The sequence below is a fragment of the Colletotrichum chrysophilum genome (genome assembly GCF_026319265.1).
Source record: "Colletotrichum chrysophilum strain AFK26 chromosome Unknown scaffold_123, whole genome shotgun sequence".
NCBI classification, from domain to species: Eukaryota; Fungi; Ascomycota; class Sordariomycetes; order Glomerellales; family Glomerellaceae; genus Colletotrichum; species Colletotrichum chrysophilum.
Window position 1 is genome coordinate 16,240 of NW_026517410.1, and position 16,020 is coordinate 32,259.

A 16,020-nucleotide genomic window follows, 5' to 3' on the forward strand; every position below is an offset into this window, starting at 1 on the left:
AGTTATTCAGCCGCCAACCGTCGTGGCGTACAACGATTGGTCTGCTGGAGCTGATGATTGAGCCAGCATGCCCATGTTGATAAATGGTAAAAGTTTGGGTTGAAGCTCGGCGGAACGTCTGATTTGTGTTCTCTTTCAACATGCACTGTTCTTGGAGCGACACAATCTCGCCGAAAATCAAGTCGCCGCCGTCGTCGTCGTCTTCGTCTGAAGCTTCGGGACCGACAAGCGAAGAGGGAGGCAGGGCTTGCTAATCCTTTAACTGGCTCTCACCTTGATCTTCCGGCTGGCTCTCAGGAGGGAAGACGTCTCCCATATTCTCTGGCTGCTGCATCACCGACGAGGTCCAGGCCATTTTGTTCGCCTCGTCAATGGTCAACGGAGCAAGCTCTTCTCCGGCACGCTCACTCCACTCCAGTACCTTATCCTTCAGATCAATCTCAACATCTCCATCTCCAAACATAACCCTCGGGGCATCATCCCTGCCACTGGAGCTCGACAGCACATCTTCATCAATGTCCCATCCTCCCTTCAGCGTCATCATGGTCATGATGCGGTCCCTTAGTTTCAGGAGCTCTGCACTTGGAAGCATATTGGAGTCGTCTGAGGCGATGGTAAAACGGTGCCCGTCGTTGATCCGATACTGAGTGTCCGCAGAGATGGAACACACTTCGACTGGCCGTTCTGCTGGCTTCTCGATAATCCTGTCGGCCAGGTTCTTGTAGCCTCTCATCTTAGTTCTGGGATCCGTCGCAATGCCTTCGGGAAGCTCGGACCCTGCTCCTTTCCTCTTGCCCCAGTCCAAGGGCTCCAAGACGCGAACTGCTAGGTCGATCCTGTGAGGTAGACACAGAACAGGGGAGAAAGTGATCTTCCCAGTATCCCACAAATGGCGGGGTGCATTGTCAAGGGTGATCATATTCTTGGGGATGTCAAAGACATTGATGCTTAGTGCGTCCTTGAACTTGTCGCACGTGTTGCCGCCCCAGATGAATCCCAGCGCGTAGAGTGCGTTTTTACATGCTGCTGCGACCTCTGTGTGGACCACCGGAAATATGTGGACAGCCTCTGTGACGGTGGTATGAAGTAGTGTGCACTTCCCTGCATCCCTCTCTTTGATCTGTGAACAATATGTCAGCACGATGTAACAATTCGATGGAACCAGACGCCAGAAAACTTACCTGGTCAATGGAAAACTGGTTGCGTGTCTTAATCTTCGCCTTGCCTAGCAGACCTTGAATGCCGCTGCCAACGCCACTCTTGCTCGTTGCCGGTTTAGAGGGTGTTGCCTGCTTGGAGGATGCTGTCTGCCCAGAGGATGTTGCATATGAAGATTTTAGGGTATTTCGCTTGTTCATCACTGTTATTGCATTCCTTACTAGGTTAAATTCATCACTTTTTGTGCATCGAATCAATAAATCAGCTACTCACTTATTGATATGACGTTCGCAACTGCGAAATCAACGCCAACAAGTATTGTTTCAATCGTTTCGACGAAGAACCTGCCACTTCTTACCTTGAAATCAAGGAACTGCTGGAGTTCTTCCACAGTTTCAACCAAGAAAGCAGCCCAGACGTTCTCCTTGACTCCAGTCTGGTCAATACGCCTTGGCGGTTCATTGGGTGTTTCGCTGGGGATCTCCGTGTCGCTGATCGCTTTGAGGATGGCCAACTTTTCTTCCAGACGATCAATGTACGGTAAGTCCGGCAATGAGGACCCGTTTCCTTCCGCGACGCTTTTGTTGTTCATCTCGGATGACAGATGGCATTCCCTCTCGGCAGACAGAGCTGGACGACAGAGCTGAACGACAGAGCTGACGATGACGACGACAGAGCTGCGTCACACAAGAATGGCAGACACGAGAGTTCCGCAAAGGGCCCTGCAAACGCTTGTCAATAATGAGATGGTGTCGCTGGGAAGACATGGCATTCGCAGAGGAGAAATCTCCAAGAGACCAGGGAGGAGGACGTGTGTTTTGGGCCGGAGAAGTCTCACTATTATAGCCGAAAGCTCTCCAGCTTGCTACGAACACAGGCGATCGCACCAATCAGGAGAGAGCAAGATCTACGCAAACATCAGTAGATAACGGAGGAAGGTGAACGAAAAACACCTTAGTATGTGGGAACCTCAAAACAAAACTTACTCACATAGGTAGAATCTGCCATGCGAGACTTTGAAAAAAGGTTGCCCGTCAAGGTTCACAAAGCTGAGCAAGCCACACTTAAAATCGCCAACCAAAGCAACGGCAGAAGATTTTCAATGGTCTTTGTGGCGCGCTTGCTTAAGGATGTTTGACGGCACATTTGCAGCGCCGGTGTTCTTGGTTCTCCTTACTTCTTTCATTCAGATACTGAAATCATAGATACTGAAATCATATACTTACCTACTCAAAGCAAATAGCATCAGGCGCGAAATCAGGGTGTACTCATACTCCAAGTTTTTATATTCAAGATAATCTCAATCTCAGGATAAAACTCCTCAATAGGCCTCCTCTTCTGCTAGCCTGTTAATCTCCTCGTGCTCCCTGGCCACAATTGCATCCAGGTCGACGCTGTTCATCACCATCCCTCCTATCGCTTCAGAATCAATAAAGTACACTTTCTCGGGTCTACAGTGAAAGTATGTATCTTCCGTTAATAAGTAGCCTGACCTAATACCCCATAAACAAATCAAATGGACCTCGGCAACATTCCTGAACCGTCTGCACATCAAAAGTGGCTCGGGGCGAGAAAGTATTCGTCGTCGAGGTTGCGCCTAAGCCGTAGCCGGCGGACCTGGTGGGCTGCAGCCAGGAACTTGTGTAAATCTGTATCCCCAATCGAGAGCATATCACTATCGAAGTTGAACCAGCCATAATGCTTCCGCTCAAGGTAACCCTCGGGCACAGGGTCGAACCCGTCCCAGGGTTTCGTAGTGATCCCTGAAAAGGTCTTTTCAAAGCGATATTTATCATTAGCGTGTGTAGTCAGGTGCTCGCGGGCCTCATGGCAGGTTTGCAGCTGGGCAGGGACTTGAGTATACGAGCGCAGGTGGCGCATCATCCGCAGACGTTTGACCATCCAGTCCACTGTCTGCGCTCCTGGCTCAGGTCCGTTGACGTTGATAGGACCTAGTTTACGAATACAATCGCGTACCTCAACGATGCGGGGTTCGGCGGTCAGCTCCCAGATGTGAACGCCAAGCTTGGCGGGGAGGTTTGGAAATAGGTGGAACGTTGTTGGAGCGGTAGGCATAGTGTCTGGTCATCCAATGTGCTTGCCGGTAGAGAAGTACGAAGTAGTGAACATAGAAAGTGCGGGATGAAGATATGCTCAGAACTGCTCGCTTGTTTAGTCGGTTGAGATGAGATAAGATGACTGGTGATGTTGGCTGTGATCACGAGTTACGAGATCGTGGCATGCTGGCGCAAGGCAGCATGCCAAGACCCATTAATCCCATCACGCTACGTGGCAACGAATCAAACCTAACGGTGTTTAGCGCCCCCGCCTAAAGGAATCCTTCCACCACGAAATCCTTCATGTTTTGGACTCAGTTTTCCTGTTTTTCAAGAGTGTCCGATCTCGCTCATTGTCATCTGCAGCTCAAATACACAACTCGCCGTTCAGTACTGAGCAAGCGTTACCGATGAGAAGATGGCATCGATTTACTCAAGACGTTTGCCGAGTCGATGCATCAGAGTCCTGGTCCTCCAACCTGGAGCTGGTCCCGACCCCATCACTACGAACCTGCGAGAGGCAAGCATTGATGACCCACCTTCATTTCATGCCCTATCATATGTCTGGGGCGAGCCGTCTCAGCGCGGAGATATTCGATGTCAAGGCCAACAGGTTTCGGTCACAAAGAGTCTGTTCGACGCCCTTCGCCACTTTCGACTTCCCACCGAGGAGGTACTCATCTGGGCCGACGCCCTTTGCATCAACCAGGATGATATGGAGGAACGGGCAGAGCAAGTCCAGCTGATGCGCGACGTTTATTCACGGGCGTCTCTTGTTGTTGTATGGCTCGGTCTTGATCAAGACAATGAGACTGCGCGTGCTATGCCGCTGATGGAAGCGATCTACCATGCATGCGAGGATCAAGCCCTGGCTCGCGGGGTTGAGCTACTGAGCATGGCTCACTTCACGATTGCTACGGAGAAGATGGAAGGTTTCGCTGGTGTCTCCATCTCTAACATCGCCTCGACCGCCCAACGTTTAAGCCTGCCGAAGCCCGACTCGAAGAGTTGGAATGCCCTCAAGTGGCTCCTATCAAGGACCTGGTTCACAAGGGTGTGGTGCGTCCAGGAGATTGTGCTGGCACGTTCATCTAGGGTTTATGTCGGCTCTCACTCGTTCGAGTGGGATAGGCTGGGCGTCACGGCCGCCTGGCTTAGCGAGCAGAATCTTGCGAACGACTACGATGTACCATCTGAACTCGACGGAATCGCCTGGGAAAATGCATACAGCATGTTTGATAAAAGCGAGCTTTCAGAGTTTAGCTTCCTTGAGATTCTCTTGAGCTTTCGCGACTTCAACGCTACAAACCCCAGAGACAAGGTCTATGGCTTACTGGGACTTATCAATGAGGCAACTCTCGAGGGGTTCGCTGGTGTTGACTACAGAAAGACTGTTGCAGAGGTCTACATCGATGTGGTGAAGGCCTCAGTAGCAAGCAGTGAAAGTCTTGCCCCTCTGTGCTATGCTAAGCATGGTGTTGAGTACGAGCGCACAGAATTTCCGTCCTGGGTACCCCGGTGGGATGTCAGCGAGGACGTCGGCAACATTCTTCACAGCATGTCGATAACGGCGTGGGAAGAGGGAGATAAACACGGTCTGCCAGGTCTTGTTGACTTTCAGTCTTCAACAGATGGCAAGGTCCGTCTTTCTGGTGTGCGCTTCGATACTATTGCCTGGATCACCGAGGTGTTTGACATCAGTCATTTCAAAGAGCACATATCCCCTGCCGAAGCCAAGACGCATCCTTTCCTTGAGATTTGGCACCGAGTGTCATCGACGAAGTCTTACCCACTATTCGGTTCAGAAGATGCCCCATTTGGGGCAGTCCTTGAGATGGGACTGACACTCACCACCAACTTCACGGAAGGCTACGAGTTTGTGTTTGATCTGGAGCCAGATGACCGACATCGGTTTTACGCGGACTATCTTACTTACATCAGGAAACTCTTCAGTGTTGCAGGAAAAACCCCTGATACTTACGACCCTTTGGAGGTGGCACTCTGTGAGGGCGATGCGGATCGCTTTCGAATCGCAGCGTCGAGATCTTGCGACCAAAGACGCATTTTTGAAACGGCCAGTGGCTTCTACGGACTAGCACCAGCCTGTGCAAAACCGGGCGATGTTGTCGTTCTCCTTTATGGTGGACCCATTCCATTCGTTCTCAGACAGACTGAAGATGGTTGGATCCTGCTTGGTGATGCCTTCGTAGGGCCTCTGATGCCAGAGTCGGATAATGAAAGCATCAGGGAAAGGTTCGGCAAAGAAGAGCTGTTTATTCTCGTATGAGGTGTTCGTCAATGTTTCAGAAATTTTGGTTCTCCAGGGGATACAAATGGAAACATCAGTCAGACAATACTATAACGGCCATTTTGACTGTTTTCGAACTTGGTCATGTGTTCGAAGTTGCTGCGCCGCCAACTTGCGCGCTGGCTGCAGATGTTGTGGTTATTACATCATTTTATGTAAGTGAATCCTTCGAAATGGTGGACCAACCAGAGGCATTCCTTTAATCCACAACAGTTGGTTCTTTTGCTTGCCGGTTCCATCTGTCCATTTGCCGCGGGCGGAAACGTCGAGCCATGAGCGGGGTTGAGGGCATCGCTTAAAGACAGACTCACGATTATCTCGTGTCTGACTCCAATCTCTTTCGTGTGCTGATTTTCATCTCGGTCTTCATTTGTCCCCGTACCCTGCCTGGAGCTTGAGCCTCGGCGAACACTGAAGTGGCTGTTTACCCACGCATCAGCTCTCAAGATATCTGGCTATTGAAGAACTTAAGAAGCTTGAAAATGTCCTCCGAGCCTCCCACGATCCGCGAGCCAGACCAGGATGTAGATTTTGACGGCATGGACGGCGACTCTCTGCTGAGACAGCCCAAATTCCAAGAGAGTCTGAAGTTCTTAGAAGATGTGAAAGTCGGTTGCATCCAACTTCTCACGATATCATCGTCTAACACGGGTGATAGAAGCGGTTCGAGACAACGCAGCCGGATGTTTATCCGACGTTCATCCAAGCGCTTAGTAAATTCAACCAAGCCGCTCCGCAGACTCAGGAAGAAGCCGACAGGAACATTGCGGAGATCCATGCCAAAGTCACAATCCTATTTCACGGACATCAGGATCTGCTGGACAGATTTGAGAGTACACTTCCGGCCGAATATTTTCACCAAAGGGCTAGATCTGAGGGTCAGATGTAAGGGTGGCTCGTTTTTATGGGTTTCAGGAATTTACTTATAAGCGTTTGTGAAACTTCAGAGGTTGAATTAATGACTGTTTCTACCCACGTGATGATGTTCAAGTGTGTCTGAAATGCATGCCGGTCGCTTCTGCTCACGGACGTCGGGGTGCATTAGTTCGAAGTAGCAGTTGTGGGACGTGGCCCGAGTTTCGCAGGTCTTGCGGCTTTTCTGTCCTCCTTTCGATTTGCCTCCTGGAATCTTTGTAAGCCTTGTCACAATATTCTAGGTGAACTGGTCCTAGATCGACTTTGTCTTCGATCGTGGAAACTTTGGCAGAGGGCCTAGGTTCTCCACATTGTTGAACACCCATGAAGCACGTCGCAATCCACAGGTTGACGATCACCGGGCAACTTTATATGATGGTCAATCGCATCAAGAGCCAGAGCCCCATATGTGACCGTGGCCATATTAGGAAGCCTGTGAAGGGCCAGGCGGGCATCGCGGAGGGGTTTCACGAAGCACATCCTCACGAGCCCAACAGCCGGTGGCAGCCCTCGGGTTTAACAAACCCCGCAACGGATACGTCCGTACTCTCAACTCCAATATGCCGGTTTGTCGCCCTTTTCCGGGCACGTTACCTTGGCAAACTCCTTTTTCCGCAAAAGGACCTATCACAGCCTTGAAGTCGCTCAGGGAAGTACCCCGAGTTCCCCAAGTTAGCCAACAGGCTCGCGTGTTCGTCAGTTGACCCCGTTCTAACTAGCGGAGCTTCTCCGCAATCTCCAATCTATGCAATCTCTTGACCAACCAAATATCACCAATGCCGCTTCCCCGCAACAACCCAATGTTCTTGGCAGACTGCTGCCCTTAACCTGAAGATGAACATGTGCTCACAGTAACATCTCGAGAGGACCCATACCGAGCTTATTCTTTTTGGCTGATTGGGCCGCTCGATCTTGTCGAATCATCCGTCGCGTCCATCGATGTCGAAACACCGTGCCCGGAGCCGGGAGTTGCCCGGTCGCTCCCCGAGCATAGACCAATCAAGAGCCGTGAAGCTCTCCCCATACCCCAGACTTTGCTTCATTCATGTGTGGGGGCCGGCCAAGTTCATGTGGAGATGGGAAGTCTAAATGTTCGGATCCTTCTTGAATGGGCCTAGAGAGCGTGTGAGATTTAGCCAGAATGCGCTGAGTGTGTGCCGAGTGCTCGGCTCTTACAGGGACATGCATGGTTCGGTAGTAGTGACATGTCGGCCGATTGCAGTACGACTACAACCCAAAGTGAGATGGTTCGGGCTTTTATAAAGCCATGACAACCCCAGCTCTTGGATACTGGAGTTGGGTTCGTGGAGACTGTCTTCTTTGACACCAGATGGTGTCAATCATTATGGCTACCAAGGGTGATCACGAGGTTCAACACCTCCGCAAAGCAGCTGAGAATGAGGTCGAGGAGAAGTTGGGCCAGTCGGCCATCTTTGAGGCGAAGCAAGCCTCTGATGATGAGCATGCACAGACATTGATGCAAGCCCTGACCCAGAACCGAAAGGCGGTGTTTTGGTCTGTCATGATTTCGATGTCTATCGTCATGGAAGGGTGAGACTGAATCATGCTTTGTTGACCGTCGGCCTTCTGATTCGTTTCGACTAGATACGATGTCATTCTGATCAACAACTTCTTTGCGTACCCCGAGTTCCAGAAGAAATACGGCAGCTGGTATGGCGATGAGATCGGATACCAGGTGTCTGGGCCGTGGCAGACTGCTTTGACCATGGCTGCCACGACCGGTGCCATCTTCGGTGAGATACTAAGACGGCATGGTCTTATGTCACAGTACTGATGTATACAGGCGGCCTGATGAACGGTTTCTTCGCATCCAAGTACGGCTACCGCTGGGTCATGATTGTCGCAATGGGGTTCCTCAACTGCTTCATCTTTGTCGTCTTCTTCGCCCACTCTGCCGCCATGCTCCTTGTCGGACAGATTCTTTGTGGCTTTTCGTGGGGCGTGTTTGCCACACTCAGTCCAGCATACGGTAGGCCTCCACCTTGAGACTCTAGTCTTCTGATATCACTGCTCACTAGAAGATATTTAGCCTCTGAGGTCTGTCCAACGAACCTTCGAGGATACATGACTACCTACGTGAGTTAATACCTAGCGACTCAAACTTCGAACATTCGCTGACACTTTCTAGGTCAATCTTTGTTGGGCGACGGGCCAGCTTATTGCCGCCGGCGTACTTCGTGGCTGTCTCAGTATTGAGGGTGAGATGGCGTACAGGATCCCCTTTGCAATCCAATGGGTAAGATCTCAATCCGAATCCAGCGCGATTATGTAGCTGATGGCGGATTACAACTAGTTGTGGCCAATTCCATTGATGGTCATCTCATATCTCGCTCCCGAAAGCCCCTGGTTTCTCGTTCGCAAAGACCGACTCGATGAAGCTCGGCGATCAATCGAAAGACTCAGCGGCGACAAGACTCAAGACCAGATCAATGCTCAATTGGCCATGATGGTCCATACCACCAAGGTTGAAGCTGGTGTCACGAGTGGCGTCTCATACAAAGACTGCTTCAAGGGTGTCGACCTCCGACGCACGGAAATCTGCTGCATCGCCTTCGCTGGCCAAGTCATGTCCGGCAGCAGTTTCGCATACACACCAACTTACTTCTTCACGACTGCCGGCATGAACACTGCCAATGCCTTTGAATTGAGTCTTGGTGCGAAGGGAATGGCTTTCATCGGTACCTGCCTGTGAGTTCCAAATTTCAAGGGGTGATGATGTTGGTAGAGGATTACTCACAATGCATGCCTAGTTCCTGGTGGCTCATCACTCATTGGGGCCGTCGCCAAATATATGTCACAGGCATGGGTATTCTGACAGTGATCCTGTTCATTATCGGTATTCTTGACGTTTCTGCTGGCAAGAAAGGCTTATGGCCCTCTGGTGGCTTGTGTGTTTTCTGGCTCTTCATCTACGTAAGCTCTCCATCCTGTACCAGCATGATAGTCAACGATGACTGACAATGCAACAGTCCCTTACCATCGGTCCAATCACAGTAAGAAATCCGGATTGTGCCTACAAAGCCTTCATTACTCACCTCATTTGCAGTACAGCGTAATCAGCGAGACTTCCTCAGTGCGTCTTCGGCCGTTAACTGTCGTTCTGTCTCGAAACGCGTATCAACTAGTAAATATCGTTTCGCAGGTCTTACAGACTTACATGATGTGAGCATGCACAACTTCATTTTGAAGATATCAATCGCAGGAACACTGACATATTGCGCGAAGGAACCCCACGGAGTGGAACTTGCGCGGGAAGGCTGGGTTCTTCTGGGCCGCCACTGCTTGCACCATCTTCGTTTGGTCCTTCTTCCGTCTACCTGAGGCTAAGGGACGGACATATGAGGAGCTTGACATTCTGTTTGCACGTGGTGTCCCGGCCAGAGAGTTCTCCAAGACTCATGTAGATGCATATGCGTCCTCCAGCCAGGTTGAGGATGTTCACCACGCGACCCCGCCGAAGGAAGACTTATAAAGAGAACCGCGATAGAATTTACCTGAGAGAGTATTCATCGTCATAGGGCACCCAGTTTAAATTTCTGTATTCATATCACTGCCTTGCCCAGTTGCAGCTGCGCCACTCCAGCGGTGAGCGAGCGTGAGCAGTTGACTCGGTACGAAAGGTTTTGGCTTGTCAAGAACCAGAGGTGTGTGTTACATAAGCTTAATTAATTAGAGTCGTTATGCCAGCACTTCCGGTGCTATTTATACAACGTATTAACAGCAAAATATGGTTTCGCCTATCTCCGTGCTACCCACTATGTTAATTGCTCTCTGAGATCCGACCGGAATCAGCGGATGCAGTCATGGAAATGTTGCTAGCTAGCTATCAGCACGTGTATCTAGCTACTCAAGTTAAATATGTTCTCTATTGAATAAATCTGAAAAATTTTCGTCCCAACGACAGTTGAAAATTTCTCGAACGTCCTGGTCGTCCTGAGTTGCTGATCAATCTAATCAAAACCTCGCTCGTTATGACATCTTTCAACTTTGTGGCAATCGCCGCTATAGTTCTTTTCTTGAATTTAGTCTTCGCAAATCCCCTCCCGATTTCCGACGACGCATCGGCCACCCAGATTCTTCGGGCACGTGCGGACGAACCGCCACTGCCTCAAACGGGGTATATGCAACTGGCCATTCCGCCGTCCGACACCACCCAAACTCAAGTCAGAACCACTGCAGGAGCTGGAGGACTTGGGGCCTACGCGATTCTGAATGACGGCGGAAGCATTTTCCTGGTAGTCGAGGTGGACGAGGACTACACAGCTGATGACTTTGACAGCTTCAGTGGTTACAGAATCACAGTACAGTGCCACGACACTGTTTTTCAATTTGAGCAACCTCATGATCTGCTCTTCCGTCCCAGACGCTCACTCTGGGCAAGAGTCTCTGCCAAACAACTGGACTTGTGGAGGGAAGAATACGAAAGCAATGAGGATAGTGACATTGATATCACGATTTGGTGGAAGAAGGACAATGCGTATGACGACGATTAGAAAGATAGCTCAATCTACTCTGTTTTTTGTTTAAGCTTGCAAAGGGCTCCTGAGGTGTTGTCTAGTTAAGGGTCTAGGAACTACTATGTAGTTTTTGGTATTTCTTTACGACAAGTATCAGAGAATAGGCAGGTCCAAATCTATTGTGACACCTTCATAGCGCACTTTTTCGAGATTTCAAGGGGTGAAGCGAGTAACTTATTATTTCTGGGATTGTGAAAGGAGGTATCTTATTAATTCTGAGATGAATGGGACCTCATGCATCACGTTCCTCAACCAGAGCAGCCGTTTCAATGTGGGCAGCTGAGTAAGGTAATTGCATCTGAACAACAAAGTATATGGCTACTACCTCGGTCAGCCCGACTTGGGCTTCTGGCCAGTCACAACAATGAAGTCGAAAATAGGGTGCGCATCTTTCTTATGGACCGCCGCTCGGACTCCAGCATTGAGAACAATGACTTCCTCTTGCGACCAACCCAGGACATCTTTGAAAAGAGCTGCGGTGAACGCCTCTACTCCCTCGAGAAAGTTGTGCCCCATCAAGGTTCCGATTTCCTTCAACCGCTCGTCCCTAGGCCAGCTGCCAATCGGTAACTTGAACTTCTTTTCACTGATGTTTTCAAACCCAGCTTGCTCGGTCCACTGTTTGAACGAAGGAGCAGGATCCATGGTCCGTCCAATCTTTTCGCAAGCTTCCATGAGGCCGTCCATCATCTGAATCATGGCGTTGTCCGGCTTGAGCGAGCCGTCTTCCGAGTAGAGAGTGTTGGCCGACTCTTGAAGCTCCACCCATCCTCCGGGCTTCAGGTTCTCGTAGATCTGGTTCAGCAGTCGAGGCCAGTCCTTGATGGATCCGGCCATATAGCGGCAGTGGATGTAGTCATACTTCTCTGGCTCCATCCAATCAAGTTCGACGTCATCGATGATAAACTTGACGTTAGGCGGTACCCAGTCCGGCTGGATGGGACTCAGGTCGTTGCCGACGATAACCTCAGCTTCGGGGTGCTCGTCGCCAAATTGAATGGGCCAGATGCCAGTCCCCGTGCCGATGTCAAGGACTTTGAGACCCTCGGTGTTGATGGGTGCGAGGTAAAGGCGATCGTGCATCAATCGGTAGAAAACGTGGTGGATCATGTCCAGACGGTCTTGCTCTTGCTCATCGTTCGGGAAGTTGTAAGTACCCGACTGGTAGCCGTGGTATCTACGACCGTGCTTCCATTCATATCTCGATGTAATGGACTTGAGCGAGGTGCTGGCGCGCGAGGCTTCATCGTCCCCGTAAGAGGAGTCGAGTTCCTCCTGATCGACCTCCACTTCCGGGGCGGGCCGCGGTGAGGCGGGTGCAGCCGTTTCAGTGACTGGGGAGGAAGCGGCGGGAGTTGGTGTTGGTTCGGCCATTTCAGGGTTGTCGCGAGTCAGTGTTTGATGGCTTTTTGTTGGCAGACTGTTGGTTGTTGTTGGAAGGCAACTACTTGACCCGGGAATCCGGTACGCCTCGTGGAGAAGGGATGAAGATCGGGGTGGGAAAGAAGAAAAATGAGACGACCGGGAGTGCCCAAGCCCATCGAAATCATGCACGCTGCAGAAATTCCGCAGCGGGGCGCGCCGGCAGATGGTGCGGCCACCCTGCAACTTCGGTTGTATCCATGATGGAGCTGGATAAGCGGAGCGCGACGTTTTATCAGTCCGAAAACCCGAGACCAGCGCTCCTTCATTGACAAAAGTTCACTAGAGCTCACTACTGACAGGGATGAAGAGGGTTATGCCACGTCTGATTTGACAAGTGTTTGGGTGAATGATTGGAGAACCATCGGATGAGGTGGGGACTAGACGGAATTGACTCGTTTAGAACATCCCGTCGATGTAATGACCATCCTTTCTCTTGATTGAGAACATAATGACTTGTTATTTCCAACATGCAATTCCTATTTGCAAATCGAATGGATGAGAAAGAAGTTCTTTTTGTCGTAGTATGATGTCTATTTTAGTACCTTTTGTTGTACCTTTTCTGTTGTCTCGAGCCTCCATTCTCCACTTGCCAGAGCGAGCAGGCTAGAGATGTCAGGTAGAATTCATTGCAATCGCACCAGCCGGGCCTTTTCTATCTTGACGCTGGCGGCTTTGCAGCTGGTAAGATTCCTCTGAGAGCCATACAAAACAAAAATGAAAGTCGGTCGCATTATGTGTCTGAAGTTGATGTGCTCTTAGCAGTGATCGCAGCAGTATTGCTTCTTAATCTCAGGCATGATCTTATCATAGGAAACGCTATCCGCGTCAACCTCGAACTTAAGAGAAGAAGCGAGTAGATAGATATATCAATGCGAGCAGTTTTCCATAGCTCTTGAGTTTTGCTATCTGGGCGGGTAGTGGGCATAGACGACGACATGAACGACGACAACGACGACAGGAATAGGGAAAGGGGATCGGGAAAGGGGCGGCCGGGGGGACAGGGACGACAGAGACGATATGGACGACAGAGACGACAATAATAGTAGAATTATTTAAATAAAACAGACTCTTAGGCCCAGAGTAAGTGGTCATCCCCCCGGACAGCAAAGCTCTAAATCTTACCGTTTCCCGTGAGATGAGTTCGCTCTCTTATCCGCAACAGCGACTCTAAATGGAGTAGCAAGCCACAACAAGTGTTCGTTTCCGTTTAAACTCTCGCGACGCCAATGCGGCCGGTGTGCAGTTCAAGGCACGTTTAGATCCAATGGAGCATATAATTCCCCACGATGCCAACTTTCCGCGTGTTGTGAAGTGCTTTGGAAGACGCTTCTGGCTGAGGCAACCCGGCAGCTGAATTTAATCGAGCCCAACAAAGTAAAGGGTGTATTCTCGCATACCCACGCAATTGCAAGTCACAGAACATTGTGAAATAACCCAGCTGACGGCATATGATATCGACAGCTAGACGGTCGACGCCCCCGAGCCGGATTTCACGGATAGGACATTTCACGGATAGAACATTTAACTGATACGTGTCTATTTTCATTGCTTAGGTTCACTTATCATTATGTCTTTCGTCTGACTCATTAATCTCGGCAGAATCTTTCTTGGGCATCCGCATGCAGATCTAGTGCCATCAATTTCCATTATTCTTTTTGCCATATTTTGATGATTCTAATACGCGTTAAGGCAGGTGGCGTACGTGTTCCAGTTTCTGCCGTTCCTGCAAGTTTCATCATCGCACCACATAAGATACTTGGGCTCGTCATCCACTGCTGCTGCCCGGGTCACATATGAGCTTGGCTCAAGCACACGTTGAAGACCATAACCCGAGTAGTCGGTCATTTCCACATTAGTGTGGCGAAATAAGAAGACACAACTTCCGTGTCTTTTAAATCCATATGTAGTTGAGCAGAAATCGCAACGAGTCAAGTGAGTTCCAGACATGAAGCCTTGAGGTTCTGACTGGTTGCGGTTTAACCTCTGTGCTACGTCGGCGTCATGGCGGCAAGTCGTGTACGGAACTGCCTCCGGCAGAGGGCTCGGCATTGGTTGCATTCCCAGACGCTTATCGTTCCCAAAACAAACACAAATCCGAGCATCAAGCATTCGAAGCAGTCCTCCGTTACAGTAGCTGAAGTGGGGACACAGTTTGAACCCGTATTTGACCTCCGCGTCTTTGAGGGCGTTCTGGACACCTGCCATCGTTACATCAACGTTTGGCGTAATTTTGAACAGGTACTTTCCAGTTGATGGACATCTTGGCCGATGCTGAAGGTGTTTTGAGCCCAGAAAGGATGACATGTGGAGGCTCCAAATCCTTTCGGCGGCCATCCCAGCCATTACTGGCACTTTGAAGATGACATTCGTGACACCACTCTATGGTGTAACTATCATCTGGAGCCAGTCTCGACGTCCAATCGCGAGAAAAAGCAAGTTTCCTGGCAGATCTGAATGACACTTTACGGTGCGGACAGAGCCAAATGAATCCCTCGGCCAAAATACATTGTCGCACCTCTTTGGAGTTAGAACGCTGCGCCGCGGAAAACTCAAAGATCCTGTGCGAAGTGTTGCAGAATGAACAGTGAATGTAATTTTGCACTTCTTCAACCGACTCCGATACTCCTCAGATTCCTTAACTTTGAAACAAGGATCGCAGAATACGTTTCGCCTCGCTCTCGTTACTGTCTTCGGGTCAAGCTCAAATCCGTCTTCATTACCTTGCCATTGCCATTGCCAAAAGATTCTGGATTTGACTTTCCGATGAAGCCTCTGGAAAGTCTGGTCATTGTAAATGCGCAAGAATGTGCAGGACACCTGGCGAAGCATGTACAAGTCGTCGAGCTCTACCATTTGCATGATTTCAAACAGAATCTCGTCAGGCAGCTGCAAGATTCGAGACCTCCGACGATTTCCATCAAATGCAGCTTCCCAGCTAGAAAGCTTGGGTGCAGAAAGCATCCCCTTGCCTACGATAGGCTTCTCTATGGGAGGAACCTGCATTGTGAAGAGAGTAGCTTCCCGAGTCTCCGGAATCAGGACCATGGGCTTTACATGCAGCGAGGACTGAACGGGGGTGTTCTCTGACCGAGTTGCCAGCTTCAGAGAGCTAGAACCCACCTTCAAGTTCGTGTCTGTAGAGGTGCCTTTCGCTTTCGCCCACTTTGTGAGCTTTGTTGTACCGCTTTCCGGAACCCCATTTGAGGAAGATAGCAGGGGCCGGTCGGCAGAGCTTGGTTGGGCGTGTTGCTGTTGGGCTTTGCTTTTTCTCACAGATGGAAACCAGCTGCAAAGGCAAAACTCGTAGAAAGCCATACACGCAACGTTTAGAAAGCAGAGCCCAAGCGCAGCCAGAAAGAGCCATACCGGCGGATTTGTGATGAGGTAATTCTCCATGTCGTCTGTGTGACGGCGGTATCGCTTGCGGGGATGTTCCAAAGTGACTGGCTGAGTAGTTGCAGCTTCGATCGACGACAAAATCCATCGAATGGGGAGTTGAAAGACTTTTTAAATGATTGAAACACATTTCTCCGGAAGGATCTGAAGCTTGTAGCATACCTCTTGAGTCTTCACACGCAAAAGGTGCATGGATCTCGTGTTGCTGTTTGGGGGCTTGCTA

At 50.1% G+C, this 16,020-nt stretch overlaps 5 protein-coding genes across 5 annotated transcripts; 3 read left to right on the forward strand and 2 right to left on the reverse strand.

Moving 5' to 3' along the window:
• Nucleotides 1-250: 250 nt before the first annotated feature.
• On the reverse strand, nucleotides 251-1,750 carry COL26b_010865 (uncharacterized protein; the record flags this gene model as incomplete). The annotated part of the gene is made up of 3 exons (XM_053183550.1): nucleotides 251-1,120; nucleotides 1,182-1,307; nucleotides 1,517-1,750. 3 exons carry the CDS (start codon nucleotides 1,748-1,750, stop codon nucleotides 251-253), a joined length of 1,230 nt encoding a protein of 409 aa, XP_053032483.1.
• Nucleotides 1,751-3,633: 1,883 nt separating this feature from the next.
• Nucleotides 3,634-5,502, forward strand: COL26b_010866 (uncharacterized protein; the record flags this gene model as incomplete). The annotated part of the gene is made up of 1 exon (XM_053183551.1): nucleotides 3,634-5,502. The coding sequence occupies one exon, from the start codon at nucleotides 3,634-3,636 to the stop codon at nucleotides 5,500-5,502; it is 1,869 nt and encodes a 622-aa protein (XP_053032484.1).
• Nucleotides 5,503-6,005: 503 nt separating this feature from the next.
• Nucleotides 6,006-6,412, forward strand: COL26b_010867 (uncharacterized protein; the record flags this gene model as incomplete). Its single annotated transcript, XM_053183552.1, has 2 exons — nucleotides 6,006-6,131; nucleotides 6,263-6,412. The coding sequence occupies 2 exons, from the start codon at nucleotides 6,006-6,008 to the stop codon at nucleotides 6,410-6,412; spliced, it is 276 nt and encodes a 91-aa protein (XP_053032485.1).
• Nucleotides 6,413-7,783: 1,371 nt separating this feature from the next.
• COL26b_010868 (uncharacterized protein) lies at nucleotides 7,784-9,931 on the forward strand (the record flags this gene model as incomplete). Its single annotated transcript, XM_053183553.1, has 8 exons — nucleotides 7,784-7,989; nucleotides 8,044-8,192; nucleotides 8,243-8,428; nucleotides 8,823-9,147; nucleotides 9,210-9,372; nucleotides 9,429-9,452; nucleotides 9,506-9,621; nucleotides 9,685-9,931. The coding sequence occupies 8 exons, from the start codon at nucleotides 7,784-7,786 to the stop codon at nucleotides 9,929-9,931; spliced, it is 1,416 nt and encodes a 471-aa protein (XP_053032486.1).
• Nucleotides 9,932-11,306: 1,375 nt separating this feature from the next.
• Nucleotides 11,307-12,350, reverse strand: COL26b_010869 (uncharacterized protein; the record flags this gene model as incomplete). Its single annotated transcript, XM_053183554.1, has 1 exon — nucleotides 11,307-12,350. One exon carries the CDS (start codon nucleotides 12,348-12,350, stop codon nucleotides 11,307-11,309), a length of 1,044 nt encoding a protein of 347 aa, XP_053032487.1.
• Between the last annotated feature and the right edge of the window lie 3,670 nt (nucleotides 12,351-16,020).